This window comes from Myotis daubentonii, chromosome 2, assembly GCF_963259705.1.
Source record: "Myotis daubentonii chromosome 2, mMyoDau2.1, whole genome shotgun sequence".
Classification (NCBI taxonomy): domain Eukaryota; kingdom Metazoa; phylum Chordata; class Mammalia; order Chiroptera; family Vespertilionidae; genus Myotis; species Myotis daubentonii.
This window is the reverse complement of record NC_081841.1, coordinates 209,183,307-209,203,148: the sequence shown is the minus strand read 5'-3', so window position 1 is coordinate 209,203,148 and position 19,842 is coordinate 209,183,307. Positions and strand designations below refer to the sequence as shown.

At 38.1% G+C, this 19,842-nt stretch overlaps 1 protein-coding gene across 2 annotated transcripts in view; it reads left to right on the top strand.

Moving 5' to 3' along the window:
• The window catches only part of MSR1 (macrophage scavenger receptor 1), a 69,119-nt gene that overhangs the window by 10,136 nt on the left and 39,141 nt on the right, over nt 1–19,842 (top strand). For both annotated transcript variants that reach the window (XM_059685555.1, XM_059685556.1), the window contains exons 3-6: nt 2,845–2,958; nt 8,999–9,411; nt 11,518–11,704; nt 19,263–19,343. In XM_059685555.1, the coding sequence (XP_059541538.1) occupies nt 2,845–2,958; nt 8,999–9,411; nt 11,518–11,704; nt 19,263–19,343 (795 nt within the window). The remainder of the gene's footprint in view (nt 1–2,844; nt 2,959–8,998; nt 9,412–11,517; nt 11,705–19,262; nt 19,344–19,842) is intronic.

Here is a 19,842-nt window from a genome sequence, read left to right as displayed (position 1 = left end):
TGTGATGAGAGAGGCCCACTGGATCAGTTGCTGGAGATCTCTAATTTTTATTTAAGGTGCCTCACTTGTTCTGTGCCTTTACAGAGGGGTGAGTAGGGGCTGAGGGAATTCGGGGAAACCCAGACAGAATTCTCCTCCTGCAAGATTTTGCTAAGCTGGTGCCCGGAACCGGAGGCGGCTTCACCCAGGACCAGGGGTGGCTCTGCCTGGGCCGGCTGCAACTGCAGGCACCTGGGCCAGCTTTGTCAGGAAAAACGCCTGGAAGATGTCTGGTCTAATTAGCATATTACCCTTTTATTAGCATATAGTAGGTCCTCGGGTTATGTCGGAGATCTGTTCCTAGGGCGCAACATAACGCGATTTTTGCCATAAGTCGGAACCCACCTAATAAGCACCTACGTCACTCACATGGAGCACATACACAGCAGTAATGAAGTGAAACAGTAAAAAAATTTAAAAGAAAGATAACAATTCCTGATATTTACTTGTGGTAAATAAATAATAAAAAAACATAAAGCACATACGTACATACATCGAAATAACGGAACTTATTTTTTTTTTATAAATAAATGGGAGATGGCTATGTAACCACGAAACGACGTATGTTGAGTCCGACGTAACCTGAGGACTGTCTGTAGATGTCTGAACATTTGTTTTTAATTTTGGAGTTTAAAACCTGAAAACAAAATTTACTTTTTTTAAAAAAAATGAGCAACAAGAGCAATGGCCATAGGAAAAAAATTTTAATAAGTGGTTTTATTAACTTAATCTGAGAAATTTCTTCTTCTTTTATTGAGATTCCTTCTACATCAATTTATCTTTTCCACAATTAGCATCCATTATGTGAATCACTGTTTATTATAAATTAATTAGGGGCCCGGTGCACGAAATTCGTGCACTGGGTGTGTGTGTGGGGGGGGGGGGAGTGTCCCTCAGCCCAGCCTGCCCCCTCTCACATATTGGGAGCCCTCAGGCATTGACCCCCATCACCCTCCAATCGCAGGATCGGCCCCTTGCCCAGGCCTGACGCCTCTGACAGAGGCGTCAGGCCTGGGCAGGGGACCCTCATTTCCCCCCATCACTGGTTCTGCCCCCAGTCTAGGCCTGATGCCTCTGGCCCAGGCATCAGGCCTGGGCAGGGGACCCCCAAACCCCTCCGATTGCTGGCTCTGCCCCTTGCCCAGGTCTGATGCCTCGGCCAGAGGCGTAGACCCCCATCACCCTCCAATCGCCTGATCGGCCCCTTGCCCAGGCCAGACGCCTCCGCCAGAGGTGTCAGGCTTGGACAGGGGACCCCCATCTCCCCCCGATCACTGGCTCTGACCCCCGCCCAGGCCTGAGGCCTCTGGCCCAGGAATCATGCTTGGGCAGGGGACCCCCATCTCCCTCTGATCGCTTGCTCCACCCCCCGCCCAAGCCTGATGCATCTGACCCAGGCTTCAGGCCTGGGCAAGGGGACCATCATATCCCCCTAATCCCCGGCTCCGCCCCCCCCCAGGCCTGATGCCTCGGCCAGAGGAGTTGACCCTCATCACCCTCCGATCACCAATCACCGGATCAGCCCCTTGACCAGGCCTGAGGCCTCCGGCAGAGGTGTCAGGCCTGGGCAGGAGACCCCCAGCTCCCTGCGGTTGCAGGCTCCGCCCCTGCCCAGGCCTAACGCCTCTGGCCTAGGCATCCGGCCCGGGCAGCAGGGACCCGCAGCTGCAGTGGCCCCGCGATTGTGGGCTTCGCTTTAGGCCCAGGCAAGGGACCCCTAGCTCCTGGGACTGCCAGCTTCGACCATGCCCAGCTCCCATTGCTGGCTCCACCCCTACTTCCTGCTATCACTGGCCAGGGCGGAAAAGGCACCTGATTCTCTGATCATGGCTGGGGGGCCGGGCAAAGGCGGCCCCAGGGCCGCCTTTGCCCGGCCCCCCAGCTCTTAGCTCCCCCCTGGGTTTCCGATCACTGTCAGTGGCAGGTGGCTTCTTCCTGCTTTCCCTTTCGCCTCCCTGCATTGTGCCTACATATGCAAATTAACCACCACCTTGTTGGCAGTTAACTGCCATCTCAGTTGGCAGTTAATTTGCATATAGCCCTGATTAGCCTATGAAAAGGGTATCGTCGTACGCCAATTACCATTTTTCTCTTTTATTAGTGTTGATAATACTGAAATGTTAATATGTTCTAATATATACAGAGGATGGACTTCATTGATTCATTCCAAAATTTAGTCAAAATGAATTTTTTTTAATTTCTTATTTTACATTTTATTCACATTGTAAGAGGTATCCAAATACAAAGTTATAGAGATTGGTTATAAAAATAAAATTGTATAATCATCATAGAAAATAAATGTTTCTCTTATCTGACTTAATATAAGATAAAGATCACAATTACATAGTTACTTGAGGGTTTTTATTTTCACCCAGAATATATTCCCACATGAAAGAGAAGAATAAAATTGTTTGCATATGTTGGTATGAATATTAAAATGTATCAACTAATGCCCCCAAATGAGACAAGTACAAACTGTAGAAGATATATCTTATATAAATTAGGCATAATTAAAGCATGTTTCCCACTATCTGAACTACCTTTACATTATATGTGATATAAATGTATGAACTTTTTCATGCATGCTTAGTTCATGGGTAAGTAAAACAAATGTCCACAATGATGCCTATCTTGGCTTAGTCTGTGATTGCCCCTTTTTCCTACTGAATAAACAAGGACCTATCCCCTCCCCCCCTTTTTTATTTCAGTAGGCTTGATACTTACAATGTAACTGCAGATCATAACAGTTGTGATTAAGTAAGAGGATTAAGTTTTCTAACTGTAGTTTGGGCTTTTGTTTTTTAGGTTTTAAAAATGGCCCTGCCTTTCCTAAGAAACTGAAGTCCGTGAAAGCTGCCCTGATTGCCCTTTATCTCGTTGTGTTTATAGTTCTCATACCCATCCTTGGAATAGTGGCAGGTACAGTATTCTAGAGTTCTGAAACCCAGCAGCTCAGCATGTGAATTAGTTACTGTAGAAGAAAAAAGAAGCACTCAGTGTTTTGTATTTGGGAGATTCATAAGGTAAACTTCATATCACAAAGTGTTCCTCAAATTTATCAAATGAAAAAATAGATTCTTCAGACTTACTCAGTGAAAGAATGGAAACAATGAAATAGAATAGAAAATTAAATATTCAGATAAAATATAGCTATAGGAAGGATTATTTCAAAAATATATTATCCTCTGAAGTCCTATAGATGTCTAGTGGTGGGTCACAAATTTCAAGGTAAGTATTCTAGTTGCCAATGTGAAAATATGAACATGATCATTTACATTAACAATGCCTAAAATATAAAAGCAAGACAATTGTTCAGATAAAGATCTACTCCTAGTATTGAGAGCAGAAAGAAATATTCCTGTAAATCTTAAACAAATAATGGCCTACACTTCAGTGATATCTTTACAGTTTATATGGCCACATATTTCATAAGGCCATTATTTAAAACATCTCTAAAAATTAGAACAGTTTACTTGGGCTCAACATAATGTTTTCCAGGTACATATTTCTTTGGAGAGTCTGACTTGAATTAGGGGATAGATCTGAGGGTTTCTACAGGGGTAGCTTGCATATAACTCAGTGAAATTTGTAAGTATTATTCACCTCAGCAGCATTTTTTTATGTATTTGATTGGCATTGCATTTATATACCTTGTAGCTCTCCTTTATCTATGACTGACAACATGTCTGGGCATATGATCTACTAAGAGATAGGCTGGGAGTAAGATACATTTTTTGTGCACAGACTAATCACCTTAAAGAGAAAATGCTCCTAAATACAAGGCCAAACCTTCTCTGCTAAGAAGCAATCTAAAGGAATATTCTAAGACAGAGCCAAAATTATGCTAAGAAAGAAATGATAATAAAACAACAATTATAACTGTAGCTTTCGATTTTAGGCACTCACTATGTTCAGGAACTGGGCTATAAATTTTCCACAGATTGTCTAAATACACCTTTCCCGTTACCCCTGAGCAGACATAAACTCACCCTCATTACCCATAAAAGGAGCTTGAGACTGTCCAGTAGTGGAGTTGCAGTTCCCACCCACAATACTTGACTCCTAACCTCTGTGGTCTACTGTCTTCCAGGGTAATTGGGTTTTTAGAATGAAATATGATTGACCAATAAAAACACAAAAAAGAGTGCTGTAATTTCAGCCAGGAAAATATTTTTCCCAGATAAAGATTAACTCCTATTTTGGCCATTAGAAACAAAATACAAAACAAATAACAAATGAAACCAATCAGTCACTCAAACCAACAACAGCCATCTAAGAACCTGATTATCTCTCATGAAACTAACTTCCTGATGAACTCAGGTTATCTGTATGCTGTTTATGTACATGCTTATCTGCAGTTTGAAAGACACAACTGAAAGATATTTTATTGTTTGGGATTATTAACAATAAGCCAGTTATGATTGGGTTAATTTAATTGCCTTTATACAAAACATGGTCTGTAGCACCAACCCAAGAGTACAACTACTTTCTAATAGGCCAGTGCAGAACGTGAACTGAAGTTTGAAAAGAGTTCAGGGTTCTCAGCAAGTTCAGGATCTCTGAGTTATTAGAAAATACTACCGAGTCAACACATTTAGTTTAGGGTTTACAATGATTGATCTAAAGTGGTTTTGTTTATTAAAACTATAATAGTACCTATTAATATTGACAAGAAGTTTAAAATGTTTAAATCAAATAAGTTCATGTTAGCACCCAAATTCATCAGAATAAGGAGATCTAGCCCTAACCGGTTTGGCTCAGTGGATAGAGCGTCAGCCTGCAGACCCAAGGGTCCCAGGTTCGATTCTGGTCAAGGGCATGTACCTTGGTTGCGGGCACATCCCCGGTAGGGAGTGTGCAGGAGGCAGCTGATTGATGTTTCTCTCTCATCGATGTTTCTAACACTCTATCCCTCTCCCTTCCTCTCTGTAAAAAATCAATAAAATATACATAAAAAAAAAAAAAGAATAGGGAGATCTTGCCATGTTTATCACTCTTGAATAATGAATAATTGATCATCCATTTATAACTTTAAGTTGTGGATCAGAATATATTACAAAAAAAGAACTAAAATGCAATACATATCTTTATTGATACCAAAAAATTGCAATTATAGGCCAAATATGTCCCTGCTAAAATAATAGTAATCACTTTGTTTTGGCAAATATGAGTTGGTGGGTGAAGTACAATGTTGTACATAAAACTCCGCTTAAATTTAAAGTGTCATATCCATAAAAAGATATTCCTTAATTTTAAAATCTATTCTATAAGCTCTCTTTTCTTAAAGAACCTACTGGATCACTGCCTTAGTAGAACAGCATAATGTCTCTGGACAATCCTATCTAATAAAAGAGTAATATGCAAATTCACCATTGCTCTAACACACAAGCGGGCCACCCCCATATGGTCAAAGATGGCTGCTCCCATGTGGACACAAGATGGCCACCACAAGATGGCTGTCAGGGGAGGGCAATTGTGGGTGATCAGGCCAGCAGGGGAGGGAAGTTGGGAGGGACCAGGCCTGCAGGGGAGGACAGTTGGGGGCAAGTAGGCCTGCAGGGAGGGCAAGTTAGGGGTGACCAGGCCGGCAGGGGAGGGCAGTTAGGGGCAACCAGGCCTGCAGGGGAGGGCAATTGGGCCGGCAGGGGAGCAGTTAGGTGTCGATCAGGCTGGCAGAGGAGTGGTAGGAGGTGATCAGGCAGGTGAGTGGTTGAGAGCCTGCAGTCCCAGATTGTGAGAGGGATGCCCGACTGCCGGTTTAGGCCTGATCCAGGTGGGCCTAAATGGGCAGTCAGATATCCCTTGAGGGGTCCCAGATTGGAGAGGGTGCAGGCTGGGGTGAGGGACACAGACACACACACACACACAGACACACACACACACACACACACACACACCCATGCATGAATTTCATGCACCGGGCCTCTAGTCAAGTATAATTCAATATTAATATATATAAATTGTCACTGAAATACTGCATATTCTTTAGCTCAGAATAATATAGAGTTTTGGTAGGAAAAGGTATTACCAACATGAAAGAGTAAATGTGATCCATGGAATCAAATATAACTCTCTCCCTAGGTCTTTACACAAACCCTACAAGCTTGTCTCCTTTAGATGTGAATAGAAAAGTAAAAAAATGCCATCTCTCCAATGATAGTGAGAGAAATGAAGATCTGAAAATAGGAACTCTTGGATTTATGATACAGAGATAAACATTCTTAAAAAAGTAGGGATCAAATTAGTTCTCATTCAGAATTTGAGGAAACAAGAACTGTTTTGTTTTTAAATCTATTAGTAAAATGTAACCTTTATTGTCAATCCATGTTGAACTTGATGTCAATTAAAAACCCTTGGTCATATGACATTTTGTTATATCAGGTGTCTCTTTTATATTGTGAACAAGAGTTTCTTTACCCATATAATATAGAAATTGTTTCCAGTATAACTAAAAATATGGTTGAATAATTATATCCATATGCCTAGTAAAATAAAGCACAGAGATTACTGTACTTATTGCAATATGGAACTTCCTCCAATTTTTCATATTACACAATATTAATTGCTCCTAGCAATCAATGATGTGCATATAGATGCACAAATCACAGATAGTGAATCCAAAATATTAACAATAACAAAAAAAGCTGAAACTTACCAAATGCTTATTATGTGCCAGGATATATTCTAAGGACTTCACATAAAATAGCTCATTTAATTATTTGAACACTGACTATTAGTATCCCATTATCCCATTTATATAGAAGTGAAATAGAAGCATTGGCACCTTAATTTGCCCAAGGTCACAATTTGTAAAGGAAAGCGCAAGAATTGTTAATCCAAGCAGTTCTAATCCAGAACCTGAATTCTTACCTGCTAACTAAAAACAGCAACAACAAAAATCAAAAAAGCAATAATCACCATAAAAGGAAATAAGGGACACTTTGAATTTCAGTCTATCTTATTCCCAGTGTTTTATACTTAGTAGGTGCTTAATAAATAAATCATAGCATTGATGAATTCATAAATGAGGCTGTCAATCCAAAAAGTGTTTCCCACGCTTAATTTAATAAATGGGATACAATCTTAGTAAGAAATATACTTTTCTTGTCCAACTTGTTGATAAATTAAGAAGTATAAAGTCATGCACACTTAAAATGGCCTCTGTTGTGGATCATATAAAAATGTAGTCAAATTTAGCTTAATTCAGTTAAGCTAAATGTAAAGAGAATGTAACTAGGAAAATAGGTTATAATGTGTGTTTTTAAAAATTGGGATTTAAGTGCATATATAATTTAATACCTAATATAATAATGGCTACAATATCAACCATTATCAACAGCTTCTTTAAGTACTAGTAAAGGTGGTAAAATCTGTTTTCTCTATAACTAACATAACATTTTTCATGGATAAGGCATTTAAATTTGAATAGAGTTTTCATGTGTGCCATCTGTGTGCTATGAGATTTATATGCCTTATCTCATTCATCCTTAGCACCACTGTTGAGATAGTTACTATTTCTAGATCTTTGTGAGGACTTAAGCAAAGAGAAGGTAAGTAACTTTCCCAGAGTAACCCAGCTAATGATGAGGAGTAGAGCCAGTTTCCAGAATCAGGCAGCTTGATGCTGTGTAAACACCAACGTCTTATTTATATAACAGGTACCCTGAGCTAAGGGTGGAAACTAAATGTTTTTTCATGTGTATTTCATTTAATTCTCAAAAACCTATAAAGATGGTACTATTGCTATATCATCTTTACTCAGAAAACTGACAGGTCAGGTATAGCTGATTATGTAGATATATTTTTAAACTATGGGAAGTTAATTATTTTTATTGCTTAATAATGGTCAGATATGGAAAAACTTATATAATAAAACTAATATAAATAAGAGACATATACTAGTATATGTAGATAAAAGGTATAAATGATAGAGAAAAATATATAGAGATATGGAAAAATAAGAAAATCTTAACCATCACTGATTAGTGGTAAAATAGTCTTTAATGTTTTCTTTATTTTGTATAAATATGTATTATTTTTATCTGCAAAGTTAATGATTTTGCTTTTCATTTTTTGAAACTGGAAACATATTATATTGTTCTAGATCATTTCAGAAAGATAATTAGCTTGTTTAGAGAATATATGTCTATTTGGAAGTACAAATCAGCAGCTCTGTATATCCCCAAAATATAGTCTTGCTTTTGTAATAATAATATGATAGTGAAAACAGAGAGTCAGATTTGATATACGTTCACCAAAATGTTAGCATTTAATTTGGAAGACATTAATGGTAAGTAGTTTTTCCCTATTATTTATCTTCTCTAAATTTTTGCTATGAATATATATTTCATAGTAGACAAAGACCAGTCTTATAAAAATAATACCTTTTAAAGTAAGAATATTATTTGCCCAATTTTTTGTTCCACCAACTATAAATTAGGCCTGTGTAAACTGAAAATGACAATTCTTTGCCAGATTAATGATAGGATGAGGAAGATGAACCAACAATTTATTCATACAGTGGATAACACTAATACTTCTATTTTACTACGTATTTTATTATTATCATCATCATTTATCGTGATGAGAACTAATATATTCAACATGCTAACTTCAGATACTCTGTTATCTCATTTTATCTTAACAACAGACCCAAGGAGTAGGGTACAGTGCACTTTATAATCTGTGGAATCTCTCTTACTGCAAAAGCCAAATGCAACGGTCCAGGAGATTCTTATACACAGCAATTCAGAAAGAATGGCTTAATCCTGGAATAAATTCTAAAGTAAAGTGGGAATAGGAGACTGTCACCCTCTCAGCAACATGCTACTGTGGATCATACATTGTCTACTTAAAATAAATACCTAATTTGAGAGAGCATTCAGAATGTTAGACTGGGATGATATATGCATCTAAGGAGACAGGCCATGACTCTGCTTATTTTTGCTTAAATATGCAGCTCAACTCCTAAAATGGGAAAGGATGAATTGCACAGTTGGTTCAATTAATGCTGATGATTCATCTCAGAGTCTCATGGGAAAAGGAAATGACCGTGAAGAGGATATAAAATTTCAAGAAGTTGTCACAGGAAACCTGAGCAGCATGGAGAAAAGAATCCAGTATATTTCAGATACACAAGCCAATCTCATAGATTCAGAGCATTTCCAAAATGTCAGTGTAATGACTGATCAAAGATTTGATGATGTTCTTCTCCAACTGAGAACCGTGGCTTCCTCAGTCCAGGAACATGGAAATGAAATAGACGAAATCTCCAAGTCCTTAATAAGTCTGAACACCACATTACTTGCTTTGCAGCTCAGTATTGAAACACTGAATGGCAAAGTCCAAGAGAATACAGTTAAACAACAAGAGGTAAGAACTTTCTTATTAGAAGGCCACATGCTGACACTGAATTCATTTAGTTCCTATCTCCTCAGAGGAGCCGGAGAGCAAACATTGCAAACCCTGATTGAACATCATCCTACCTACCCAGATTCCTTTCAGAATATTACCAGGTCTCAGATAGTTTTATCTAGTTACTTTTCCAGATTCCCAGCAAAAAGGAAAATATTTTTCCATTGGATATAGCCTCTCAAGGTATTTTAGTATAATAAAACATGGTATAGTATCTCTTGCAGCTGCCTAAACCAATTCTGAGTTTTAGATTACCTTAGCAGATCTGGGGAGGTGGGCACTCTGTAAATTTTACAATAGACCCCCCAGTTTTTTTTTATCCTCATCCCTTACATGGATAAACTTAAAAATCTAGTTTAAAATAGTTAGTTTGTCACTCCCAGGAAGTATACATAACTTTTATGTGTAAATTAAGTATAATTTAAAAATGAAAATTTGAATAATGTATTACATGTATTATCATAATAGCATCAAATATACAAGACAGAAGAGCATTCTAGACCATTTATAAGCAAAAGTTTCTTTTAAAGGGTCAGGTAAATATTTACCTTTGGGACTACATGGTCTATGTTGAAACTACTCAACTGATAAAAGTAGAGCAGAGAAACAAAACATCAAAATAGATAAGAAAGTTTGGTACATCAGAAAGAGAAAAGGCCAATGCACAACGGAAAAACCAAGAAAAGACTTGAAAGGAAAAGTAATAAAGAAAATATAAAAAATTTTATGATTTGGCACTTAACCTTATCATAGTTTGAAAAGCAAATTAAGTATCAAGAATTTATTGTGTCTACTTTTACTCTGCCAAGTTAAATATATTGATAGTGCCAAGAATTTAGGTGCAAAAAGTAGGCACTAATGTAGAATTAGTAAGATTTTAAGATGATATTAAGTATTTGGAGGACAGTGTGAAAATATTGAACAAAAAATTTAATATTTACACCCTTTGATCAGATTCACTTTCAGGACGCGGTCCTATAGAAACACACACACATATATAAAATGATGTTCAGCCCAGCCAGTGTGGTGCACTGGTTGAATGTTGACCTGTTGGCCTATGAACTAGGAAGTCAATGATTCTAATCCCAGTCAGGGCACATGTCCGGGTTGCAGGCTTGATCCCCAATAGGGGTTATGCAGGGGGCAGCTGATCAATGATTCTCTCTCTCCTTCTCCCTCTCTGAAATCAATAAAAAATTTTAAAAGATGTTCATTATAGCATAATTTAAAATTATAAAATATGTGCAGCTCAAAACTCTAATAGGAATCAAACTATGAAAAATATATGCAGTATATTTCCATTAAATTATTAAATATAAGGCAGCCTCTAAGTGTTATAATAGGTAGATATATTATTGAGTAAAAATTTAAATATATTATTGAGTCAAAAATTAAAGCATGTCCCAGATCAAACAAGTACTATCTCTCTTGTTCACAATCTCTCTATATATGCATATATGCATGCAGGCATATAAATGCCATTAAAAACAAAATAATAATGAAATCTCAAATACAGAGGCAATAAAAATTAAAAATAAGATATTGTTAATATGCTAGTTGAGATTGTATTGAATATGAAAAGCGATCCTGAATGTTCATTTCCACCGGAAAATATGGCATTAAACTTTGTTATTGATATAAAACAATTATATATTCAATCGGTCACATTCACAGAATTGGAATACTAAATTTTACTATAAGTACAGTATACAAAAGTTTTTCTTCAGATAATTAAAAATCATATCACAAGTGTTTTAAAATTATTTTATTAGCGTTTTGACATCTATATATTTGGAAATAGAAGAATACCTTAGATATATTCAACTAAGGGGGGAGCAGGGCAGAGGGTGTGAATATTCAGCTGTTCAATCAAAAGAGGAAATGCTTCAAAACCAAATAATTAATATTTTAAAATAGTTCTCTAATTTTTGTATTCTTATTCCATAATATTCTTGTAATATTATATGTATTTTTTTAAAACCTGGCTCCCAGGGTTTCTTAAGCTTACATATTTTTAAAATAATGGTGTAACAAAAATTGTGGATGCTTGGTTGTGCTTCGCAGGAGATGAGTAAATTAGAGGAGCGTGTGCACAATGCATCAGCAGAAATTATGTCTATGAAAGAAAAACAAGCACATTTGGAACAGGAAATAAAAGGAGAAGTGAAACTATTGAACAACATCACTAATGATCTCAGACTGAAAGATTGGGAACATTCTCAGACACTGAAAAATATCACTTTAATTCAAGGTAAAATACCTTCTTTTCTTCCAGAAAATGATATATTAAAATGTAATGATACACATGAGATTTGAACTTCAAAATCCTATGACTTAAAATAGTTTTTGAGCATACATTTACTACAAATATCTATAGAAAGAAATCTTCAGATCATATTAGGACATGGTCAGGTAACAGTCTCCTGGTATCCTTTAAATAGAAAGGGATAAAAAAAGAAATCTTAAGTTCTAATGAGTCATTGTTCCAAGTTTTCTGTAAGGCACAAAGTTCTCTATCTGTCTATAAATCAAGCTTGTTAATTCTCTTTTTCAAAACTGCCAGATTCTTTCTTATGTTTTACCCTATTGTATTATTAATTAGAAAAGTCTGTGAACTCTCCAAAATTAATGAATTTGTCCATTTCTTTTTCATTTGTTTATAAGGCAAGGTGAATTTGCAAATTAGTATTTTTATACTAGTTTCTAATTATTTACATTTTTAGTATTTTTCATATTTACTTTCAACCTTTTGTATTCTTTTGTTTAGGTTCCTCTCATAAAGAACAAATCTCAGAAGACTATATAGAGTACATTTTTGTTTCGAATGCTTACAATTCAGAAAAAGTAAATAATGTTTATTTATAGATATATACATATGCAATAAGAAAGCTTATTTTTTAAATGCAGGGAAATGAGACATACAAACTTCATGTTATCTTTTTAACTATCTTTGAAAAGGAAGTAGATGAATGAGTCTGGTAGAATGTAAATTAGATACCTGTTTCTTGGATTGCAGGGATGTTCTCTTTATTACTGTGCAGTATAGCTTACTTATAGAGAACACGTATAAATTCTTTAATTATTACATTAAAATAGGTGATAAAATTTTTTCATTAATCAGCTTTCTCTCTAACTACACTTTAGATTTCAAATAAAGATCCTAAACTTTACAAATCTAAATCTAAATCGTTGATTCTTCAGCATCTCACTCTATCCACCCCCAAATCTGTTGCTTTCCCGGTCTTATCTGTTGGTTGTATCATTGTTCAATTTGTTACTCACTCAAACATCTTGGAGACTATCTTTGACATTTTCCTCTCACTCCCTACATCCAATCCATCTATGAGTCCTATTAACTCACAATATTTCAAATAAAATTCATTTTCACTATTTCATCTGCTACTATTCTAATTCAAGCAACTATACTCCAGTTCAATGTACTCCATCAGCTTCCCAATTGTTTAGCCTAACTGTACTCTTAATTCATTCTACATAATTTAGAGCAAAAGAGTGCTATCAAAAAATATCCTTAGCCTGGCTGGGGTGTCTCAGTGGTTGACAATTGGCCCATGTACCAGGAATTTATGGTTCAATTCTAGGTCAGGGCACATTCCAGGTTGCTGGATCAATCCCCAGTAGGGGGCATTGCAGGGGGCCGCTGATCAGTATTTCTCTCATTGAAGTTTCTATCTCTCTATCCCTCTTCCTTCCTTTCTTTCTAAAATCAATAAAAACATATCTATAATAATAAAAGCATATTATGCTAATTAGACCAGATAGCCAAATGTCCTTCCAGACGAAGCCGGGGGCTGTGAGGGCTGAGGCAGCCACCGCAGTTACCAGGGCTGAGCCCCTTGCATGAATTTCGTGCATCAGGCCTCTAGTAAAATCATAATATGCTAATTAGATCCGATGTCCTTCCGGACGAAGCCGGGGCTGCGAGGGAAGCCCGGGTTGCAGGTGCCAGAGGGAAGCTGGTGCCAGCAACCAAGGGAAGGAAGGCCTACTCTTACACGAATTTCGTGCATCAGGCCTCTAGTTTTAAAATATCATTAGACCTTTCCTCTCTCAAGCTAAGATGCTCCAATATCTCCCTATTGGACATGTAAGAAAATCTAAACTTCTACTTGGTCTGGAACCCATCTCCTCATCTGCCCTTATTTTCTAATTTTCCCTCTGTCTAGCTTAGAAATCTAGAAGAATGAAAATGCCATTAAAAGCTGTGAGGTAAGCCCTGACCCTGTGGCTCAGTTGGTTGGAGGGTTCTCCCCATACACCAAAAGGATTCCTCATCAGGGCACATACTTAGGTTGCAGATTCGGTCCCCAGTCAGAGTATGTGTGGGAGGAAATCAATCCATGTTTCTCTCTCATCTCTCTCTCTCTCTCTCTCTCTCTCTCTCTCTCTCTCTCTCTCTCTCTCCAAAAAGTGTAAGTTAATAAGGAGGAAGTGCTAGTTTCACTTGTTGCTATCTGCAATGAGCACTAGACTCTCTCTGTCTTGAAATGTCCTTCTCTTACCTCTCCACTCCTTCTTGGCTCCACTCAAAATCACCTTTTTAGAGATGAGTTCTCCCTTCCTCATTCTCATTCTTCTCTCCATCTCTCTATCTTTATTTTCTTTAAGATTCTCATAGTACCTATGGCTATATGAAATTGTTTTCCACTTTCATTTGCTATTTGTTTATTATATATCTTTCAATAGAATGTGAGTCCAGGAAGTTGGGTCTTGTCTCTCTTACACTCTGTCTTTTCTAGCACCTGTTAGAGCACCTGATATATAGTGGGTGAACAACTATATGTGTATTGAACGACTACGTGAAACTAGAACTTTTATTTCTTTTCATTTTTAGTACTATCTTGTCAAGTTACACTTTGTAATGGCATTTGGCAATGGCATTCTTCCAAGTTTCCAAGATAGAACATTTAATTGTTTTTTATTCTTTCTCCCAAGGCAGTTGGTTCTTATGTTCTACCCTTTATATTCTTGTGTAAACTGTTTTTATCACTGCTCTGCCAGACTATTGAAATAGTCTCCCAATCATTTCCTGCCTCAATCCTTCACACTATAATCCTTTCTACATTCTTGTTAGAATGCAGTGTTCCTGAAGGGAACCTAGATTACAAAAAGCCTCTCACTGCCTCCTCATTAGACATATAGTATATGTCTCTTTTTAGCATTTAAAGGATTGTGTAATGTGTTTCTTAACTATTTTTTAATGTCTCATGCTCTCTTTTTCTCATTTTGATCCTAAATATTTCAATTGATTTTACTGTGATTATAACATACCCAATACTTTCATACATCCTGCCTGGGGTCTTTTCCTTCACATGAAGCCTTCTCTGGTTCCACCATAGTAATACTGCTGCTGACATTTATATTTTGCTTAATATTGAATAGTATTTTTTCACAGGAGTATTCTTAATATGATTGTCATATATAAAAGTATCTCATATTACCTTGTAGTGAAATGTTAGATCTTCTTGGAAACAATAAGTTCCTTATAATGAAGGACTATTTCTATATTCTTTGTAGCATCTAGCCATAAAATACATTTATAAATAGATATTTATTAAACTACAACACAGAAATATACACTGAGTGGCCAGATTATTATGACCACCTAACGTTTGTAGGCAAATTAGCTATAATTTCACACTGACGTTGCCAGAGGGCCAGACCATTTTAAATAGGGAAGCAGGTTGTTTACCAGTAGAAGTGATTTTTTTCTGAAGTTATAGGTAAACAACACGATTTAACAGTCTTTGAACGTGGAATATATTTGAACGTGAGTGGCCAGATTATTATGACCACCTGACATTTGTAGGCAAATTAGCCGTACACTGCATCGTATGGGATATGGAAGCTGAAGGCCTGTTCGAACACCTTTGCTGTCTGCAGTTACCAAGAAAAAACATCTCCAATTCACACAGGAACACAAGGATTGAACAGTCGAACACTGGGAAAAAGTCATGTGGTCCTATGAATCACGTTTCCAGCTGCATCATGCAGATGGCAGAGTGAGAATTTGGCAGAAACAGCATGAAAGCATGCACCACACATGCATGAGTACAACTATTCAAGCTGGTGGGGGTAGTGTTATGGTTTGGGGCATGTTTTCCTGGCATGATTTGGGCCCTTTAATTCGTGTGGAACAAAGTCTGAATGGCACAACATACCTAAGTATCATTGCTGATCAAGTTCATCCTATCATGTTGATGGCATATCCCAATGGAGATGGCTTCTTCCAACAAGACAATGCGCCATGCCACGGTGCTTGTATTGTGCAGGAGTGGTTTCAAGAACATGAGGGAGACTTTACCTTGCTTAGGTGGCCCCCACAATCACCAGATCTCAATCCAATTGAGCATTTGTGGGACGAAGTTAAAAGAGCCATCAGGCAGCTGGTTCCACAACCATCAAATCTCACAGAACTGGACAGGCATGGTGTCAGATTCCTCGCATCACTTTTCAATATCTCGTGGCGTCAGTGCAAAGAAGAATCACTGCAGTATTGAAGGCAACAGGTGGCCCAACAAAGTACTGATGGGGTGGTCATAATAATATGGCCACTCAGATTTCTATATATCCTATGTTCAAAGGCTGTTAAATCGCGTTGCTTACCCATATCTTCAGAAAAAAATTACTTCTACTGTCGTGGTAAACAACCTGCTTCCCTGTTTATAATGGTCTGGCCCTCTAGGAACCTCAGCGTGAAATTATAGCTAATTTGCCTACAAACGTCAGGTGGTCATAATAATCTGGCCACTCAGTGTATATTTTATAAATTAATGAGTTCTTTATTATTTGTGGGTTGTAGGATCATATCATTACTTTCTGTCCTTTTCTTTATATTAACAATTGCTAAATAACTATAAAAATAAAAGAAATGAAAATGTTTTAATACATTTCTCAGCTAATTATAGTAATTAGAGTTTAAAGGACTAAATTATTAAAATGGTAAAAGTTTGGTAGAGAGTAGGGGACAACATGACTTAAGTAGGTGAACACTGAGGCAGGAAGCTAAGAGAAATAAAATATGTCTCAGTAGTGAAAAAAGATAACATAATGCTCACTTGGGAAAATGTTAATGTATTTTTCCAGCACCTAAAAGCAAAATCCAAATATATATATTTCATGGTAGGGAAGAAGAATAAGCAATTGGTGGTATTTAAATTTGGATATTTGTGTGCAATTAATTATTGGAATTTAAAAATAGATTGATGTGTCTTTAGCCACTATAGAGGAAAAATGAATCTCAGGAATAATGGAAGAACAGACGTCAAAAATGAAGTCAATTAAATTTGGAATACTATAGCCTAGGCCAGTGGTCAGCAAACTGTGGCTCACAAGCCACATGCGGCTCTTTGACTCCTTGAGTGTTGCTCTTCCACAAAATACCACATGCGGGCGCACACATACAGTGTGATTGAAACTTCATGGTCCATGCGCAGAAGTTGGTATTTTGTGGAAGAGTCACACTCAAGGGGCCAAAGAGCCGCATGTGGCTCGCTACAAGGCAAGATTGAGAACAAAATAATTTATTATCATAATGATTAGGACATGAAGCATAACTACAAATTTCAGCAGATATTGTTAGTGTTATTTTCTCGTCTGAGGATTTAAAATAATGATATGCCTGCACTGAGTGTCTGCCCCCTGGTAGTCAGTGCATGTCATAGCAACCAGTCATTCTTGGTTGGTCTGCCTTTAGGGTCAATTTGCATATTACCCTTTTATTATATAGGACTAGAGACCCTGTGCACAAAAATCTGTGCACTCGGCACGGGGGGGGGGGGTGTAGGGGGGGTCCCTCAGCCCGGCCTGTGCCCTCTCACAGTCTGGGACCCCTCGGGGGATGATTGACCACCTGCTGGTTTGGGCCCCCTCCCCAGGGGATTGGGCCTAAGCTGGCAATCAGACATCCCTCTGGCAGCCTGGGAGCCCTCGAGGGATGTCCACTTGCCAGTGGAGAGCAGGCCTAAGCTGCAGTTGGACATCCTTAGCGCTGCTGAGGAGGCGGGAGAGGCTCCCACCACCACTGCTGTGCTGGCAGCCATCAGCCTGGCTTGTGGCTGAGCAGAGCTCCCCCTGTGGGAGCACACTGACCACCAGGGGTCAGCTCCTGCATTGAGCATCTGCCCCCTGGTGGTCAGTGTGTGTCATAGTGACCAGTCATTCCCAGTCGTTCTGCTGTTAGGATCAATTTGCATATTACCCTTTTATTATATAGGATAGAGGCCTGGTGCACGGGTGGGAGCCAGCTGGTTTGCCCTGAAGGGTGTCCCGGATCAGGGTGGGGGTCCCCACTGGGGTGCCTGGTCAGTCTGGGTGAGGGACTGAGGGCCGTTTTTATGCTGGTGGGCAACTGAAGCTCCCAGCCTCTCCTTTTTTTCTTTTTTCTTTTTTTATTCTGGGATTTATTTACCTTCTATAATTGAAACTTTGTTGCTGTCGCTGGAGCTGAGAGCCAGGCTCCTGCTCGCTCCAGCTCTGTGGCCATGGCCTGCTGAAAGCAGGTATCTGGGGTTTGTTTAGCTTCTATAATTGAAACTTCATTGCTTTCGGAGCTCAGAGCCAGGCCACGGCAGGCGGGGAACCTTGGCTTCCTCCATCACTGGAGCAAGCAAGCCTCCTGCTCACTTCAGCTGTGTGGCTGCCGGCCACCATCTTGGTTGTGTTCATTTGCATATCTCACTGATTAGCCAATGGGAGGTGTAGCGAAGGTACGGTCAGTTACCATGTTTGTCTATTATTAGATAGGATGATGCATCTGGTTTGTTTCTTCCTCTTGGAGCTGAAAAAATTGCTAAGAGTTTTGCTTTAAAGGTAGGGAATGGTATTTTTGCCCTGTGCACTCTGTATAGAGGAGATAATACTAGTTAGGATACCTTTAGGTTCTAAAGACATGCTTAGTACCATCATTCTAAAGAAGTGATCACCACATATCTTATATCTGTTTTACTGGGCACAAAAAATTCAAATGACTGTATAAGTGTTGCTGTAACTCAGTACTCAGGGACACCTTGGAAATTGTGAGGCCAACTAGTCATTAATATTCCCTGCAGCCCCTCCAATTATATATATATATATACATACATATATATATATATATATATATATATATATATATATATATATATGGATCATACTTAATATTTTACCTGAAAAACTATTCCTTTCTTCATTTTCACCTGCCTGCCATTCCCCACATCTCTCCCACTTACCCAGAATTCTCTTTCATGTCATTCTATTCAGTGTTCAAAATATCCTGCAAATCCCACTCCCTCAATAAAGCCTTTTCAAATATTGCTACCCATGCTGATCTGAACCTACCAAATATCTGAGTTTGTCACTTTCAGCATTGTTTAGGTTGTCTAGTATGTGTGGTTTTGTTTCCCTTAAGGGTATCTGTCATGAGTTATAAGTCCTTACTTATACATTTCCCACACAATATGGAACTCAATACAGTGAATTATGCCAAGCATGTGCATAATACTACTGTGGGTTTGCGCCATCATTGATTCATTGTCTCTTCTCTGCCCCCAGCTTCTGAGAACCTGGAAAAGTGCTAGGCACACATAAGTATTTATACATAATTAGGTTGTCTAATTTAGGCCTGGCTCATTTTTACCAGTATAGGGCATTGCATTGCATTACTCAATATGGGTATGCTTCATTCTTACTTATTCTTCATTATTGTGTAACAAATAACAGACTCTGGATTTATTTATACAATTATCTTAACAAATAAGTTCATTTTGCCTGTTTTAAAACTATGATCAGTAATTGTAATTTATTTTTTAAAGGGCCACCTGGACCCCCAGGTGAAAAAGGAGATAGAGGCTTCATTGGAGAAACTGGTCCACCAGGCCTTCCAGGTCCAATAGGTATGATAATAGAAACTACTTAGTCATATCCATGTCCATGTATGTGTGCAGTGTGTGTATGCATTGAAGGGCACATTACCTGTTCCAGCAGCCTAATCACTATAATGTACTGAATGGCAAACACTGATTCGGAAGAAAGTTAAACGCTTTAGCCAGAGCAACCACATGGGGTGGTTCATAAATGTAGGGAGTCCCTGTACCATGGGCTGAAGACAGTATATGGCAGTGATCTAGGTTTAGATCACATGTGAAAGAGAACATGAAAATCATCCTCACTTTAAATATATTTGCAAGTTATCTGGTTTTTGAGATACAAAAATATTCATTAATATAAGTCAAAAGCAAGTTCGCTTATATTTCTTGTATAGCCCTTAAGTGGAATATATCTGCATAAACCTATGAAATCCAAATGTAAATATTGACTAGAATGCAGGTGATTTTTTTCCTGTGCTGACAGACATTCTCTGTATTTTAGTTAGAGCAAAACTGTTTCAAATGA